At 40.5% G+C, this 17,124-nt stretch overlaps 2 protein-coding genes across 4 annotated transcripts; one reads left to right on the top strand and one right to left on the bottom strand.

Annotated features, from left to right (window-relative positions):
- Positions 1 to 3,256: 3,256 nt before the first annotated feature.
- LOC120112319 (aldehyde dehydrogenase family 2 member C4-like) lies at positions 3,257 to 6,207 on the bottom strand. The gene is made up of 8 exons (XM_039131279.3): positions 6,068 to 6,207; positions 5,389 to 5,772; positions 4,992 to 5,081; positions 4,643 to 4,816; positions 4,415 to 4,552; positions 3,930 to 4,067; positions 3,771 to 3,832; positions 3,257 to 3,649 (listed from the first exon to the last, which is right to left on the bottom strand). The coding sequence occupies exons 1-8, from the start codon at positions 6,077 to 6,079 to the stop codon at positions 3,376 to 3,378; spliced, it is 1,272 nt and encodes a 423-aa protein (XP_038987207.2). The 5' UTR covers positions 6,080 to 6,207; the 3' UTR covers positions 3,257 to 3,375.
- Positions 6,208 to 11,251: 5,044 nt separating this feature from the next.
- LOC103720725 (aldehyde dehydrogenase family 2 member C4) lies at positions 11,252 to 16,622 on the top strand. Of its 3 annotated transcripts, none has more exons than XM_008810568.6 (9): positions 11,252 to 11,489; positions 13,614 to 13,756; positions 14,041 to 14,424; positions 14,748 to 14,837; positions 15,013 to 15,186; positions 15,277 to 15,414; positions 15,762 to 15,899; positions 15,997 to 16,058; positions 16,180 to 16,622. In XM_008810568.6, exons 1-9 carry the CDS (start codon positions 11,387 to 11,389, stop codon positions 16,451 to 16,453), a joined length of 1,506 nt encoding a protein of 501 aa, XP_008808790.4. In that variant the 5' UTR covers positions 11,252 to 11,386; the 3' UTR covers positions 16,454 to 16,622. The 3 variants fall into 3 exon arrangements, with proteins under 3 accessions (XP_008808790.4, XP_088561248.1, XP_089781755.1); XM_089925629.1 differs by lacking the exon at positions 11,252 to 11,489 and adding an exon at positions 12,402 to 13,158; XM_088705122.2 differs by lacking the exon at positions 13,614 to 13,756 and having other exon boundaries at positions 11,303 to 11,489.
- The last annotated feature ends 502 nt before the right edge of the window (positions 16,623 to 17,124 follow it).

Here is a 17,124-nt window from a genome sequence, read left to right as displayed (position 1 = left end):
TGGGAGGAGAGAAGGAAGTGGACGAGGGAGGCGAAGGGAAGGTCGGCCATGGAAGAAGGAGAGCGGTAAGATGTCGCCTGGGGGAGGATAAGGGCCCGGTGGAAGAGGGACGCGGCCCCCCGTTAAGGATTCGAACGCCGCGCGCCAGGCGTCTTTGAGGAGAGGATTGCGGCCAAGCGCTAGCTAGCAGAGGTTTGGATTTCTCCACTTCTTTAAATTTTCTACGTACACTCTGATTGGAAGGAAGGGTATGCTTGCGACTCATTAGTTATTGTCATCACATTTCTCCTGACCAAAATCCTATTTTCTCCACTTAAAGATGGCCATTTTGTAAGACAGAGAGCCATCTTGAAAGGATCAAACTTAAAATAAAAGTAAGAGCCATTCATTTTGATTCAACTGAGCTACATGAATATGGAAAATTTCTGACCTTGACATCGAGGAAATAAATACCTGAGCTCACTATTTGATATTAATGCATCATACATATGCAACAATGTTTACAAATTAATACAATTTTGAGCTCTCTCCATAGCAGCTATAAGTACGTAAAGGACCATAGCGTCCTTGTTTCCATCTTCAGTTCATTCATGAAGACTTGGTGAACAAGATATGTAACGAGAAGGGCTGCGAGCATAAGCGCGTACGCTATCCCTAGATCGATCGCCTTGCCATCGACAATTAGAGAAGTTGCTGTGGGCTCCCCTTGGGCAAGTTGCATGAGCCCTGAGAAGAAGAAGGTTGCGAAGAGCAAAGCATACACTCTTAAGGAACTCATTCTCCAAGTATGAAAAGAAGCACAGCTAGAGAAGGCAAGGAGACTCTCGATTTTTAGTACGTTGCCGGCTAGAAGGTCGTATGAAGCGATCATGATGATGATGATGATGCTTGGACATGAATGGAAAGGTAGTAGAACCATGTGGACTTATATACAGGAAAGAAGGCGATCGAGCAGAGTACTTGCATTGCAGCCGGCTTGTTTGATCCAACGATGAGAACGGGTTGAAGCCGTTAGTCGACTCGCTGAGGTTATAGTTATTGTGGACCAAGCCAACCATTGTCGCACTTCGACGGTTGAACGAATGGGGCCGGATGGCCGGAACATGAAAAGATTCGTGTCAAATTAATTTTTTTTTTTTTTTGGTAAAAAGGAGGCAAAAGAGCCACCTGGCTTTTGGTTTAGTGAAGATTAATCGTACTTACAACAGAGATGGGGGACAGTAATAAGTTATATTGTCAAGGGAGGAGAGGAATATATGTGAGAAAAAGAAGTTAAATGGTTTCAAACTAAGTGTCTGGTAATCAGGACAAAGAATGTTGATAGAAGACTCGAGAGAGTCAATGATGCCCAAAGCCTGCGTTGGGTGGCACTCAGGAGAGTTTCTTGCATATTATTTGGCTCAAAACAACCTACACTCAGACATGAGTACGCCACGAGCAATCAGAATCTCTCCTCTTTCTTTCGGGATAGTAAGGAGCTCCAATGCCAGCCGGTGATCATCATATTTTTAGCCAAGAAGGGGGAAGATCTATATCCCCTATTTTGACTGGCTGAATCCGTGTTTTTCTCGATTTCGGTTGTTTCCACCGCCGAGATCTTCCTCTAATCCCTCGCAATGATTAGAGACCATGCTCAGAGCTCTGACTATGAGGATTGATTTTCTCAGTTTAAGAGGTTGGAACTCTTGTATAAATTGATGTACATATTTATACTATTTATTCGAGCATTATTGATAGTCGGTTTGTGATTTCATGTTGTGTGCAACGATTTCTTGCTATTTCTTGGTGTAGATATATGGAGATTCTTACTGAGCTGTAAAGCTTACACCACCTCTTTTCATTTTCTTTCAGAGTTGTAGGTCGTTAGGTACTTGGCAATAGTTGGGATTACAGGTGAAAGAATGAGTAGAAAGATCACTGATACTGGTTGGATGATTAAATTTTGTAATAGTTTATAATTGTTGTGAATTGAGATCATTATTATTCAATAATATTGAGGTTGTAATAAATTTTTAGATTTTGCATGTTCTCTAGGGCTTTGTCCTAGGAAGTATGTGGCCATGTCATGCAGCCGACTCGGCTGTTAGGTTCAGAGTGTGAGATCTGGGTTGTTACAAATATGGCGGTAACGAGCAGCTTAACAAGATGACTCAGTTCAATTGAGGTCATGGGTTAATCACGGCTTGGAACAAGAACGGCTATACTTGGCTCGTGGCATTTTAGCGTGTTTTACATGGTTGGGCACACTTTGAGCCGACGGTGGATGGTACCGTATCATGTAACTCGTGTTTCAGAGACATGTTAAGAACATTTCCTCTTATCTACAATTGCACAGTCATCTCGAACTATGAATTCAGCTGTCCATGCATTTCCTCTTAAAGTCTTCCTTTGGTTGATCTCGAGGAATAAGCTCTGTGCTTGCTAGGAAAGGTTGGCAAGTAGGCTCTAGTGGTGCTCTTTGTGGCTCGAGAAGGGGATCCCACTCGCATTTAATTCTAAAACGCTCCTTCTCAAGAAGCCTATGGAACACCATCAAAATCCAATTGTAATTGAGGGGTTGGCCGGCTAGTTTTCATGACCTTAATTTGGACGGCTTGGAGAAGGAAGGAGTATCAACTAGCTCTAAGAAAGACCACCGGAGACCAATTGTGTAGATTTATGTTCGGAAATTTAGAAGGAAAGGAATGCTAGAAGATTTACCAGGCGGAACACCTTGATCTATGCCATTCTACAGAAGATATTGCACACTTTCTACTCTTGGGAGCATCTGTGTCCTCTTAAAATGGCCGACAGCCATGCTAAACTTCGGTACAACTTTGGATCGTTGGTGCATCAGACTTCTTCCCGAACTGATTCTTAACAAACAGAGGAGAGTATCTTTAGTTTCTTTGAAACAGCCACAAAAAGGCGCTCATCGTCGTATCATATCAGTTGGGTGGTGTGGAATCTGGTGGAACTGAAGAAGGAACATCAAAAGCTAGGCTTTTTCACTCTATCTTTGTAAATTCTTCAATGAGCAGTGATTATTCCTTGTTTCACTGTTCTTCTTTCCTTTCCCTTTGTACATATTTTCTGTTAAACTCTCAATAAATCGTGGGTGGCAGTTTGCCCCCAACTTCCACCAAAAAAACATGCAAGGAAAAAGATCCACTAGTTTCTGGATGATGAAACCGTAGGCTTCGTCATAACTGTAAAACAAACACAACTGGAACATAACAAGAGTCTATACAATGATCCTCATAAATACCAAGCCAGATAAAAAAAGTTGTAATTGTTGGGGGAAAAGAGGTTTTGCTTCAGCAATCTTTGAACAGATACAAACACAAAAGCAGAGATTCAAACACCTAGTGATTTTCTCCTGCTTATATTACCTAATTACAGCCAAGGGGAAGAGTAGAGAGGAGTGACCACTGATTTAACTTGAAGATACTTTTCGATTGCATTCAGTCCATAGTCCCTTCCAAATCCACTCATCTTAAACCCACCAAAAGGAGCATCTGGGTCGAATGCGAAGTAACAATTGATCCAAATGGTGCCTGCACGAACTGATCTTGAGACTCGGTTCGCTATGTCCAAATCCTTAGTCAGGACTCCAGCAGCCAGGCCATATCTTGTAGCATTCGCCTTCTCTATCGCCTCCTCGATCGTCCTGACAGAAAAGGAGAAAGAATGATCAATCTCCATGCATCTTTTCTTCTGAACTTTATCATTTTATTCTACCGTCTTAACTAAATATTTCATGGAATCTTTCAGCGTTCGAAGAGGCTTACTGAAACTTCATGAGGGACATCACGGGTCCAAATATCTCATCTTGGGCGATCTTCATGTCCTCCTGGCAAAAAAACAGTGGACAATGTTTCACAAACTAGATGAAAACTCCTATTGTTGCAATTGGTTCAATAGAGCAGAACTGTGATCCTTTTTGTCACCTTAACATCAGTGAAGATTGTTGGTTCAATGTAGAAACCTTTCTCTCCACAGGGTTTTCCTCCAGTCAGCAAGGTAGCTCCCTCTCTCTTACCATGCTCAATATATTGAAGAACTTTTTCAAATTGTTTCTTGTCAATCTGGACCCAGAAGAAAAAATAATGTCAAGTTCCGGAGAATGTCAAAACGGAAAAAAGGAAAAAGAAACAGGATGCTTTAACTAAACAAAATGTTCGGCTCGATCGCAAGTGAATAAAAATAAAAGAAATCCAGAACGTTATTTGCTCTCGAAATTGTTGCTTGCCATTCTATGTATATACTACAGTATTGATACAGGTTGACCAAGAAGCAAAGAACTAGATTTACAATTTAGTAACAAGCATGGTCTTTTGGAAACGTATGGCCAGAAACTTTAGCTGAATGATGGGAAATAGCTTCTATCGTTTACGCACATGCAAACAATGTACTAGAGAAGCAGGAAGATTACCTGAGGGCCTTGATGAACATCGGGGTCCAAGGGGTCTCCAACTACCCAGCCTTTGGCGCTCTCTGCCGCCTTCTTTACGAATTCATCATAAATTCCTTCCTGAACGTAGATACGAGACCCTGCAACGCAAATTTCTCCCTGAAAATTCAAAAACCGCCAATTATATTAACTTTGTATCCTAAAGCATAAGATTTTCAACGGTAATGGGTATATGTATAATAATATTGCCTTGTTATAGAAGATGGCTTTCTGGGCTAAATCCACTGCCATGTCGACATCGGCATCGTCGAAGATGATGATGGGAGACTTGCCGCCCAATTCAAGCGACACGGGCTTTAAATTACTTCTAGCAGCTGCCTCCATCACCTGGCGTCCTACTTCAGTTGAGCCAGTAAAACTAATCTGAAACCAGCAATAAATGATTAAGGTCACTAAAAATTGGCCCGTACGTACTTAAGACCATGCTGAAATCCTCAACAAGGAAGGGAATCATGTTCTATCGATCTAAAGAAGATAGGATAATATAGAATTAGCTAGTTTCAGATAGGAGATTTGCTGGATATTATAGCTCCCTTACTTTATCGACATCCATGTGCGAGCAGAGGGCCGCACCAGCTGTGGCACCGAATCCATTGACAACATTGATCGTTCCATCCGGAATACCAGCCTGTAATTAAAAGAGAAAGAAGTTGCTATTACGTTAGGAACTACTTCGAAACTACTCATTTATGTTCATAGAAATAAATTCCTTTTCTCGAGGGATCCCTATTATGTCTTGTAACAACTTAGGATTTTATCTAAAAAAATTATCAGAAGGTATTTTTTCAGATTTTTTAGACTTGTATAAATATCCGACATCTTTTCGGCAAATAATCAATGGAAGACTAAATATGAGTATTTGCATGGATCCTCGTGTGTCTACTTAACGAGTACTTAACTAGGTTTAAAAATGTGAGAAAACAAGCTATATATACCTGCTTGGCCAAGTGGGCAAAGTACAAGGCAGAGAGAGGAGTTTGCTCGGCAGGCTTGACGACCATGGTGCAGCCGGCGGCCAAAGCGGGGCTGACCTTTAAGAAGAACATGGTGGAGGGGAAATTCCAGGGTATGATGTGGCCGACCACACCGATGGGCTCCTTGAGCGTGTAGCCTTGGCACTGGCTGGACAGCTTTAGGGTCTCTCCGTGGATCTTATCTGCGGCCCCGGCGTAGTACCGCAGCATGTTCGCGCAGTGGGGGATGTCCATACTTTTCCCCATTTTGAGCAGCTTTCCGGCATCTAAACTGTCCAGCATCGCCAACTCTTCTATGTGCTCTTCGATCAAGTCTGCAAACTTCATCATCAGCCTTCCCCTCTCCTGTTCATCATTCAAAGCACTTATTAGCTAGCTGTTGTATGGATCGAACATCCATGGGTTCTCTTGACCATATTTGAATGAACGAATGAATAGCTCTTCTAAATACAAGCTCCTAAATTTTTAGGAGACTCCTGGGAGACAATATTTGTTTTTTTTTGTATAGTTTTTGGAGACAAACTGACTGTCTCCGGACTCATTTTGATTCCAACCATGACTTCGCTCTGCCCATTTTGATTCCAAAGTTATGAGCCAGGCCATTTGAGAAAGACGGGAGGGAGAAAGACCAGGATCATACATAACCGGACATGCGAGGCCATTGGCCATGGTCGAAGGCTTCTCTCGCGGCCTTCACGGCCAAGTCCACGTCCTCTTTATCGCCCTCGGCAACTTTAGCTATCACGTCTCCGGTTCGTGGGTCCCTTGTCTCGAATGTCTTCCCTGTGGCAAGGCCAGCAAGCAAACATCGTTATTATTATCAGTAAGACCTGCGCCATGTTTCTAATTCTTTAGATGTACGAATCTAGGGTTGAATTGATTGATTAAAAAATTGGGCAACAATAGAGACTTCAGTAGACTGTACATATTTTAGTTTTTCCAATCGTATGATGTTATTGAATAAATTTATCATTTTTGTTAATCACTCTCTGTTTTTAATAAATTCTTCAAAATTAACTATAATTTTCTTGAAATTATTTTTTTATTTCCAAGTAATTCGGCACATAATGTGGACCGTCTCATTTTTGATTATCTTGATTCTACTTAATTCCTATATGGGTTGGTATAGATTTGTTAACAAAAATTAAGCGTTGAGTTAGATTGATTGGCTCCAGATCGGCCCTAGCCTAGTTTAAATTAATCTAAGATCGATCACATGCAACGCTTGAATCTTCATGTGCGCATAACTTGTTTGCCATCTAATCGTAAACAACCTACCCAGCTGACTGTAGCTTTTATACTCTCAAAAAGATGAAAGAGTAGATATACCTTTGAAGGATAGGTATAAAATAGTTATTTTTGTCTAAGTAAAACAATAATGTATTTATATTTAAACAAATTATTAACGGCTGGTTTTTTGAATAAAAAGCAAAATACAGTTTCCAAATCTAAATTCAAATATTTTCCTCATGCTCACCCTTTTCTCATCCGTACAACTTTCAGATCGATATTTCCGTCCCCATTGGATCGCTTTGAAATCCGTGATGGTATTTTCTACTCCTACTGGATCACTTTGTGATCCGTGCCCTTAATCGCTCTTTCTTCTCATCTCTCTCCACACAATCCTACCGTTTAATCTCCCACGTCCAACTAGATCACTTTGAGATCCATGCTGATATTTTTTTCACCGCTCCCTCTCCTCACATCCACCAATCTCCTCCTACCGTCGGATCGCTTTGAGATCCATGCCGATAGCTCTTTGGAAGCAAGAACTTATTCTGGCTTCATTATAGATCTGGAGAAAAGGAGCAATATTTTCTTCTTTTTTCTATGGTCTATGCGTTCGCTCCACTTGTTCACCTCAAAAGAGCACAGTTTTTGATGGAATACCTCGAATTAAATAATACAAAAAATGGAAAACTGACATCTGAACTAATTAATTTTTTTATCGTATTAGCATTGGAATCCGGAATAAGATATTATCTCTATATCCTGATCTAGGGAAACTATATAAGTTAAGAGGAAGGAGAAGCTGGGTACGAGAGACGGAGTCGACGAATTGGCCATTGATGAAGAGCTTGGTGAACTTTATCTCTGGCATCTTGAAGGCACCGCCGGAGTTCCCGTTGCAATGGTCAGCCATGGAGAAGAATAGCCGATGTCTCTCCGCAAACAGATCCTTCCTTCTTCCCAGAATATCCCTCCCCTTCTTTGCGTTTGCGGCGAAGCAGAATGGCTCGGTCAGCCTTTTTATGGAGTTCGTGAAGATGTTTTTCCATAAAAGGATACTAGTATTTTAGTGATTTTATTAATACTTACTATAAATACTAATAGACTTACTATCTTACCCTATCTATATCCCATTTGGGACATAGAATTATACTAATATTTTAGTTTAGTATTTATTATATTTTAAGGTATGCTGATTTGATCATGTTCTTATAATTTTATAATAATATATTATTTTATTATATCAATAGATATATACAATTCTTATTAAAGTTCATTGCTTAATATGCAATAGTATTAATGCTGCCGATGTTAATGTGTCGCAGGATCATTAATGATCATTGCTTAATATGCCACAGAAACTTGGTTATTGAAGTATTTTATTTATTATAAATTTATTACATAGCCAAATTGCATTTCAAAAGTAGATAAAAAATTGGAGAAAAACAACCATGCTTTATGCATATCTATTAATGACACTGGTATAATGATGGAAGTTTATGCATCGATTCATCTTGTGCAAAATTTTTTGCATATGAATGCCAATAACAGATGTATCAATGACAGAAATTTCTGTACAGTAATAAATAAAGTTCATTGCTTAATATGCAATAAACTTTGGCTATTGAAATTTTTATTTATAATAATTAATTCTATTACTGTATAGTATTTTCCAAAAGTAGTTGAAAAATTGTACTTCGTACACGTGCACTTTATTGAACCACTTGATTGCATCAACAGGAGTCTTCATCTAGTTCCGGAAAGATAACATTATCCGTTGCTTTGTTGCCAGGAGGACATGAAGATTGCCCAAGATGAGATATTTGGAGCTCTGATGTCCCTCATGAAGTTTCGCTAAGCCTCTTCTTGCACTGAAAGATTCCATGAAATATTCAGTCAAAATGGTAGAAAAAAATGATGAAGTTCTGAAATAAGAATGCATGGAGATAGATCTTTTTTTTTGTCACAAAAAAGAAAAAAGAAAAATAGAAGGCATGTTTTCCTAGAAAATTATACAACTAAAAAGAATGTAATGAAATTTCGATGAAGCTCGGATCAGTTCCCCTTACGCGAGACTAGTACCGTACTCATGGCATCATGCTTTCCCCTTTCTATTAGGACGATCGAGGAGGCGATAGAGAAGGCGAATGCTGCAAGATAGGATCTGGAATCGTAACCAAGGATTTGAGCATAGCAAACAGAGTCTCGAGGTCAGCTCGTACAGGCACCATTTGGATCAACTGCTGCTTTGCATCTCACATGGATGCTCCTCTTGGTGGGTATGGATGAGTGGATTCGGAAGGAAGTTTGGATCCAAGGCAGCCGAAAATGTATCTTCATGTTAAATCAGGAGTCAGCTCCTGTAAACTTTTTCCTCACCCGACGGACACTAGCCATAAATTATTATTTGAGTTTCTTGATCCTATATAAAGACCCATGATCTATCCAGCAAACATGCTCGTACGGATCCTCACATACTCCTCTCGTTTTGTTGGGCATCCCTCCTTATGCATTTAATTATGCTTAGAAGTTGTGAGATATGTTGTCTTCAAATTTGTTGGGAAGACACTTGGTTATTCAATGTTTGCTTGGGTAATTAAAGCTTCTTTGATTACTTGTTTCAAGGCAAACTTGGGGAACATTGGTGCTTCTTTGGAAGCTAGTTTTTGGGATTCCAAAAGGCTAATAGGAGTGAAAAAATTCAGATTAGTGTGCTGGAATTTAAAGCTGTTAATTGGACTGCATTTTTGTGTCTCTTCGGTGACTTGAAGAGCTTGGTGCCTATTCTCTTCAGTTTTTCCAGCAACCTTTCACTCTTTTGTTTTGGAGCTTTTGTGTAGCTACTTCCTCCTTTGTCAAAAGCTTCATTTTGGCCTACAAATCCCTTGTCATTTTGTGAGACATTTGTGTTTCTTGTAAACGCTTTGTAATCCTACAAAGTTAGTGAAATTGGACCTCGGTCCCGTGGACGTACCTCAATTGAGGGAACCACGTAAAAATCTCTTGTGTTCTTATTTTGTTTTTTATTCTCTTTATTGATCTACACTTGTGGGGAGCCATTTTTCCCAATACATTTAAGCCCTGACGTCCTCGTCAGGTTGAGTTTAAATTCATTCAAATTTAATCACAGGCACTACGATAGATCTATGGTCAACTCTAATAAATCTGTGTTGCAGCATAGTCTACATAGGTAATAGACCAGGTCTGCTCTGATACCATTTGTCACAACTCAGGATCTGACCTAAAAAAACTAGTCAGAAAGTATTATTTGAGTTTTTTAATCTTGTATAAGTGCTCACAGGGTCTGTGCGAAGATTGCTAAAGCAAAATCTCATATATATCCCCCCAGAATTTGAACTTTGCTAGTTATGAGGATCATTCTATAGACCCATGTCATCTTCCAGTGGTGCTTCTTTCTCTAATAGTACTTCATTTTTTATAGTTATGGCGAATTTTATGGTTTCATCATCCAGAAAGAACTGGGTTTTTTTTTTTTTTTTTTTGATATCTTGCATGTAATCTTGCCGGACAAATCTGACTGCATGAAGAGTTACATGATGCAGTACCGTCCGTCGTCAACCTAGAGAGTGCCAAACCTCCTCAAATATGCTTGAAATGCGATGAACCAAGCATCATCCATCCTAAACCGTCGTGACAATCTATGATTAGTGGAACAATATCCTGAACTCCCACATCACCTATCCTTCATGTACCGTACCAATCTCTTGATTGCCATGATCTAAGAGGTGACCACATAGAAGACTTATAATAGTTTTCAAAAATTACGTAATGATATCCAATTAGGCAAGATTACTTTCTGAAAATAATAAAAAGAGATGATAGGATTCACTAATCCGGCTCAAAATAATGACATTCTGAATAGTTTCCTTAATAGGCCAGGTAAGCCTTCTAATCTGTTTATTACAGTTTACTCCTTTACATTTAAGAAGTTGCCAGCCGTTGTCCCTGCTGTTATGCAGACGCGGGCAATTCTAATAATCTTTTTCTACAGCAAATAGTTTTCAGGTGGTCGCTGTCTCTTTTTTTTTTTTTTTTTGGGTCAAAAATAGGAGGAGAGGGGGAGGGGCAGAACCCCACCTGAGTAGCAACCCCCTCTTCCATCAAAAAATGTTCGATGCAGGTCGCAAGTTTCCACGTTCCTTCCCCAACCCGTGGGAAACCTCACTAAGCCATTTATGTATGAGTACGTCACCCCAGCGCCACCTCAGTACTAATGGAAGAAAAGCATATTCACACAGAGCCATCCGAACGTGGGGCATGCGGTCTCTTGATTTAATCAACGCTCACGCATTTCGAATCGGGACAACTACCAGACTACCACTTTTAGTAAACTCAAACGGTTCGCGGTTGTCTCCTTCGCCCAAAAGAAGGATATTTTACCTTCCTTCGCGTCCATCCACCATTGGATCACCCACTGCACAGCTCCCAAAGCACTCTGAACCCTCATTCATCGGCCTGCACAGCTCTCAAAGCAAGCAGTGGATGATCCAACGGTGATGGATGGGCGCGAAGGAACGTGAATCCTTCTCTCGCGCGATGGATACAACGGCAAGTCAAACGTTGCTTGCAGATTAGGAAAAAGACCTCCACGAACGCCATAAAAAGGCCCACCGAGCCACCCTGCTCCGCGGCACGCACGAGAGAGGGGTGGGATATTCTGGAAAGAAGGAAAGCTCTGTTTGTGGACAGACATCGGCCATTCTTCTCCATGGCTAACCATTGCAACGGGAACTCCGGCGGTGCCTTCAAGATGCCAGAGATAAAGTTCACCAAGCTCTTCATCAATGGCCAATTCGTCGACTCCGTCTCTGGTACCCGGCTTCTCCTTCCTCTGTCTTATATAGTTTCCCTAGATCAGGTTATATAGATAATATCATATTTCTGGATTCCCATGCTAACACTATAAAAAATTTATTAGTTCAGATGTCAGTTTTCCAATTTTTGTACTTCGAGGTAGTCCCTCAAAAACTGTGCTCTTTTGAGGTGAACAAGTAGAGAGAACGCATCGATCTATAATGAAGCTAGAACAAGTTCTTGATAATCTTTACATATAATTTTTTTTAAAAAAAAGAATCACTGAGGCTATTTTGCGGTGGAGTAGAAATGGACCAAGCACGATGACACGTCTGTTGCTAGGTGACGGCATTGCCGGGCAAGGTGTTTAAAGTAGCATGCTCTGTTCCTAATATGCCGATATCCTTTTGACCAAATGGCAAATGATCCATTGCCTTCTTGGTTATTGTTGCAGCAGCGGTTTTCATATTACTGGAAAGAATTGGACTATTAACCGACTCTACGAACTTTTAAATTTCTAAGTCTCTATAATCCGAGTTTCTACTCGATATTAAAGTCAAGAGAAGAAAAGAAACGTAATGGAAAATATTGCTTACAGTCTATGAAAAGAAACATGAGATGCATCAGCCATGACGAAGTATCTGATTCAATGTGAATCACAATATTCCAACGGATGCAAACCTTAAGGATGTATTGCCTTGCTCCTTTTCTCTCGGCTTTTCCCCCTCGACAAGGTTGAAAAAGGGGCGGAGTAATATCCTTTGTAAACGTAACGTCTCCTATACGCAACGTTACCTGTCAGGCCACCTCGCTGTCCCCATTTTAACTAATAAAAAACAACACCAACGGCTGGTCCATTTCGACGTCGTTGGCCATGGGATAGAGAGGCGCTCCGTGCCAGGATAAGTTGTTCATATATTGAGGCTGTGACCGAGACAGCGTGTTCAGCCGACCAAAGGATATCATGAATAATGAACGGGTGGCTTACGTTAGCGAACGTTTACTTGCTAAATTTGCCATGCCATACCCAAATGTTAGATGGTTTACTTTTCTTCTCCTGATATTTGAATATTGTTACAACGTGCCGTATTACGTCATTTACTTCTAAAGAGCCATAACTCTTATACAGTGTTCCCTTGTAATGACCTATAAGTCATCATAGCATATTATAATACCATGATCATATTAAATATCTTTATTTTAGTATTAGTGATTAGCTATGAGAGAAGTTTTTCAAGGGACGAGATTTGAAAGCCACATGACATGGTAACATGAATCCAACTGTCTTAGCTTCTTTTGGCCCCTTGTGAATCGAAACATCGCATGCTTTATTTCTTTGTCTGTTTATTAAGTGCAAGCTTTGACTTTTGGGCTCCACGCCACGAATATCGGGGATGACGGAAGGACAAAACTTTGTAGTCAACTAAAACTTTGGCTAAATTGTTTGTTTGCCGCCTGGGAGGCTTGTAGGAGAATAGTCAACCTTACTCAGCACTTGCATAGATTTCGATGCGCGACCAATGAACTCGGGAACTATTTAATATTCTATCTTTCAAGAAATGGATTCAGCACTATGTATTGTTTTTTTTTTTTTTTGGTTTCCATGCAATTAACTGAAATAGCATTTGATTGCACATTCTACAATTCTTTCATCTTTTTGAGAGCGTAAAAGCTGCAGTCAGCTGGGTAGGTTGTTTGCCACGGAGATCCAGGCGTTGCATATGATCGATATAGATAAATTTAAACTAGACTAGGGGTGATATGGAGCCAACCAATCTAACTCAACTCTTAATTTTTGTTAACAAAACTATACCAACCCACGTCGGAATTAAGTAGAACCAAGATAATCAAATTCGAGACGTTCACATTATGTGCCAAATTACTTGGAAATAAAAAGTAATTTCAAGAAACTTATAGTTAGTTTTAAAGAATTCATTAAAAACGAAGTGTGATTAACAAAAACGATAAATTTATTCAATAACATCATACGATTAAACAAATTAAAATATGTAGAGTCTACTGAAATCTCTACTGTTGCCCAATTTTTTTCAATTCAACCCTAGATTCGTACAACTAAGAATTGGAAACATGGTGCAGGTCTTACCGATAGTAACGATGTTTGCTTGCTGGCCTTGCCGCAGGGAAGACATTCGAGACAAGGGACCCACGAACCGGAGAGGTGATAGCTAAAGTTGCCGAGGGCGATAAAGAGGACGTGGACTTGGCCGTGAAGGCCGCGAGAGAAGCCTTCGACCATGGCAAATGGCCTCGCATGTCCGGTTATGTATGATCCTGGTCTCTCTCTCACGTCTTTCTCAAATGGTGTGGCTCATAACTTTGGAATCAAAATGACCAGAGCGGAGTCATGGTTGGAATCAAAATGAGTCCGGAGGCAGTCAGTTTGTGTCCAAAAACTATACAAAAAAAAAACAAATATTATCTCCCAGGAGTCTCTTAAATATTTAGGAGCTTGTATTCATGATTCGTTCATTCAAATATGGTCAAGAGAACCCATGGATGTTCGATCCATACAACAGCTAGCTAATAAGTGCTTTGAATGATGAACAGGAGAGGGGAAGGCTGATGATGAAGTTTGCAGACTTGATCGAAGAGCACATAGAAGAGTTGGCGATGCTGGACAGTTTAGATGCCGGAAAGCTGCTCAAAATGGGGAAAAGTATGGACATCCCCCACTGCGCGAACATGCTGCGGTACTACGCCGGGGCCGCAGATAAGATCCACGGAGAGACCCTAAAGCTGTCCAGCCAGTGCCAAGGCTACACGCTCAAGGAGCCCATCGGTGTGGTCGGCCACATCATACCCTGGAATTTCCCCTCCACCATGTTCTTCTTAAAGGTCAGCCCCGCTTTGGCCGCCGGCTGCACCATGGTCGTCAAGCCTGCCGAGCAAACTCCTCTCTCTGCCTTGTACTTTGCCCACTTGGCCAAGCAGGTATATATAGCTTGTTTTCTCACATTTTTAAACCTCATTAAGTAGATACACGAGGATCCATGCAAATACTCATATTTAGTCTCCCATTGATTGTTTGCTGAAAAGATGTTGGGTGCTTATACAAGACTAAAGAACCTAAAATAATATCTTTCAATAATCTTTTTAGAAGAGGTTCTGAGTTGTTACATGACATAATTCGGATCCCTCGAGAAAGGAATTAATTCTTCTATGAACATGAATGAATAGCTCGACTCCTTCCCTTCAATTAGTTTCCAAGTAGTTCCTAAGGTAATAGCTGCATCTTCTTTCTCTTTGAATTACAGGCTGGTATTCCGGATGGAACGATCAATGTTGTCAATGGATTCGGTGCCACAGCTGGTGCGGCCCTCTGCTCGCACATGGATGTCGATAAAGTAAGGGAGCTATAATATCCAGCAAATCTCTTATCTGAAACTAGCTAATTCTATATTATCCTATCTTCTTTAGATCGATAGAACATGATTCCCTTCCTTGTTGAGGATTTCAGCATGGTCTTAAGTACGTACGGGCCAATTTTTAGTGACCTTAATCATTTATTGCTGGTTTCAGATTAGTTTTACTGGCTCAACTGAAGTAGGACGCCAGGTGATGGAGGCAGCTGCTAGAAGTAATTTAAAGCCCGTGTCGCTTGAATTGGGCGGCAAGTCTCCCATCATCATCTTCGACGATGCCGATGTCGACATGGCAGTGGATTTAGCCCAGAAAGCCATCTTCTATAACAAGGCAATATTATTATACATATACCCATTACCGTTGAAAATCTTATGCTTTAGGATACAAAGTTAATATAATTGGCGGTTTTTGAATTTTCAGGGAGAAATTTGCGTTGCAGGGTCTCGTATCTACGTTCAGGAAGGAATTTATGATGAATTCGTAAAGAAGGCGGCAGAGAGCGCCAAAGGCTGGGTAGTTGGAGACCCCTTGGACCCCGATGTTCATCAAGGCCCTCAGGTAATCTTCCTGCTTCTCTAGTACATTGTTTGCATGTGCGTAAACGATAGAAGCTATTTCCCATCATTCAGCTAAAGTTTCTGGCCATACGTTTCCAAAAGACCATGCTTGTTACTAAATTGTAAATCTAGTTCTTTGCTTCTTGGTCAACCTGTATCAATACTGTAGTATATACATAGAATGGCAAGCAACAATTTCGAGAGCAAATAACGTTCTGGATTTCTTTTATTTTTATTCACTTGCGATCGAGCCGAACATTTTGTTTAGTTAAAGCATCCTGTTTCTTTTTCCTTTTTTCCGTTTTGACATTCTCCGGAACTTGACATTATTTTTTCTTCTGGGTCCAGATTGACAAGAAACAATTTGAAAAAGTTCTTCAATATATTGAGCATGGTAAGAGAGAGGGAGCTACCTTGCTGACTGGAGGAAAACCCTGTGGAGAGAAAGGTTTCTACATTGAACCAACAATCTTCACTGATGTTAAGGTGACAAAAAGGATCACAGTTCTGCTCTATTGAACCAATTGCAACAATAGGAGTTTTCATCTAGTTTGTGAAACATTGTCCACTGTTTTTTTGCCAGGAGGACATGAAGATCGCCCAAGATGAGATATTTGGACCCGTGATGTCCCTCATGAAGTTTCAGTAAGCCTCTTCGAACGCTGAAAGATTCCATGAAATATTTAGTTAAGACGGTAGAATAAAATGATAAAGTTCAGAAGAAAAGATGCATGGAGATTGATCATTCTTTCTCCTTTTCTGTCAGGACGATCGAGGAGGCGATAGAGAAGGCGAATGCTACAAGATATGGCCTGGCTGCTGGAGTCCTGACTAAGGATTTGGACATAGCGAACCGAGTCTCAAGATCAGTTCGTGCAGGCACCATTTGGATCAATTGTTACTTCGCATTCGACCCAGATGCTCCTTTTGGTGGGTTTAAGATGAGTGGATTTGGAAGGGACTATGGACTGAATGCAATCGAAAAGTATCTTCAAGTTAAATCAGTGGTCACTCCTCTCTACTCTTCCCCTTGGCTGTAATTAGGTAATATAAGCAGGAGAAAATCACTAGGTGTTTGAATCTCTGCTTTTGTGTTTGTATCTGTTCAAAGATTGCTGAAGCAAAACCTCTTTTCCCCCAACAATTACAACTTTTTTTATCTGGCTTGGTATTTATGAGGATCATTGTATAGACTCTTGTTATGTTCCAGTTGTGTTTGTTTTACAGTTATGACGAAGCCTACGGTTTCATCATCCAGAAACTAGTGGATCTTTTTCCTTGCATGTTTTTTTGGTGGAAGTTGGGGGCAAACTGCCACCCACGATTTATTGAGAGTTTAACAGAAAATATGTACAAAGGGAAAGGAAAGAAGAACAGTGAAACAAGGAATAATCACTGCTCATTGAAGAATTTACAAAGATAGAGCGAAAAGAGATTGAAGATGGAGTCTAAGCACGCCTAGCTTTGATGTTCCTTCTTCAGTTCCACCAGATTCCACGCCACCCAACTGATATGATAGTATGATACGACGATGAGCGCCTTTTTGTGGCTGTTTCAAAGAAACTAAAGATACTCTCCTCTGTTTGTTAAGAATCAGTTCAGGAAGAAGTCCGATGCACCAAGGATCCAAAGCTTAGCATGGCTGTCGGCCATTTTAAGAGGACACAGATGCTCCCAAGAGTAGAAAGTGTGCGATATCTTCTGTAGAATA

The sequence above is a fragment of the Phoenix dactylifera genome, chromosome 9 (genome assembly GCF_051530095.1).
Source record: "Phoenix dactylifera cultivar Ajwa chromosome 9, Ajwa_hap1_PhDact_Kaust_v1.1, whole genome shotgun sequence".
NCBI lineage: Eukaryota > Viridiplantae > Streptophyta > Magnoliopsida > Arecales > Arecaceae > Phoenix > Phoenix dactylifera.
Note: the sequence above shows the minus strand (reverse complement) of the source record. Positions and strands in the feature narration are given on the sequence as shown.

Excerpts from the sequence above, each read along its gene's own strand:
- LOC103720725 (XM_008810568.6), top strand. The coding sequence starts at position 11,387 with ATGGCTAACCATTGCAACGGGAACTCCGGCGGTGCCTTCAAGATGCCA. Across the intron at positions 14,838-15,012 it reads CGCACATGGATGTCGATAAA|ATTAGTTTTACTGGCTCAAC; the intron begins GTAAGGGAGCTA and ends TGCTGGTTTCAG. Across the intron at positions 15,415-15,761 it reads ATGTTCATCAAGGCCCTCAG|ATTGACAAGAAACAATTTGA; the intron begins GTAATCTTCCTG and ends TTCTGGGTCCAG.
- LOC120112319 (XM_039131279.3), bottom strand. Across the intron at positions 4,817-4,991 it reads CGCACATGGATGTCGATAAA|ATTAGTTTTACTGGCTCAAC; the intron begins GTAAGGGAGCTA and ends TGCTGGTTTCAG. Across the intron at positions 3,650-3,770 it reads ATGTCCCTCATGAAGTTTCA|GACGATCGAGGAGGCGATAG; the intron begins GTAAGCCTCTTC and ends CTTTTCTGTCAG.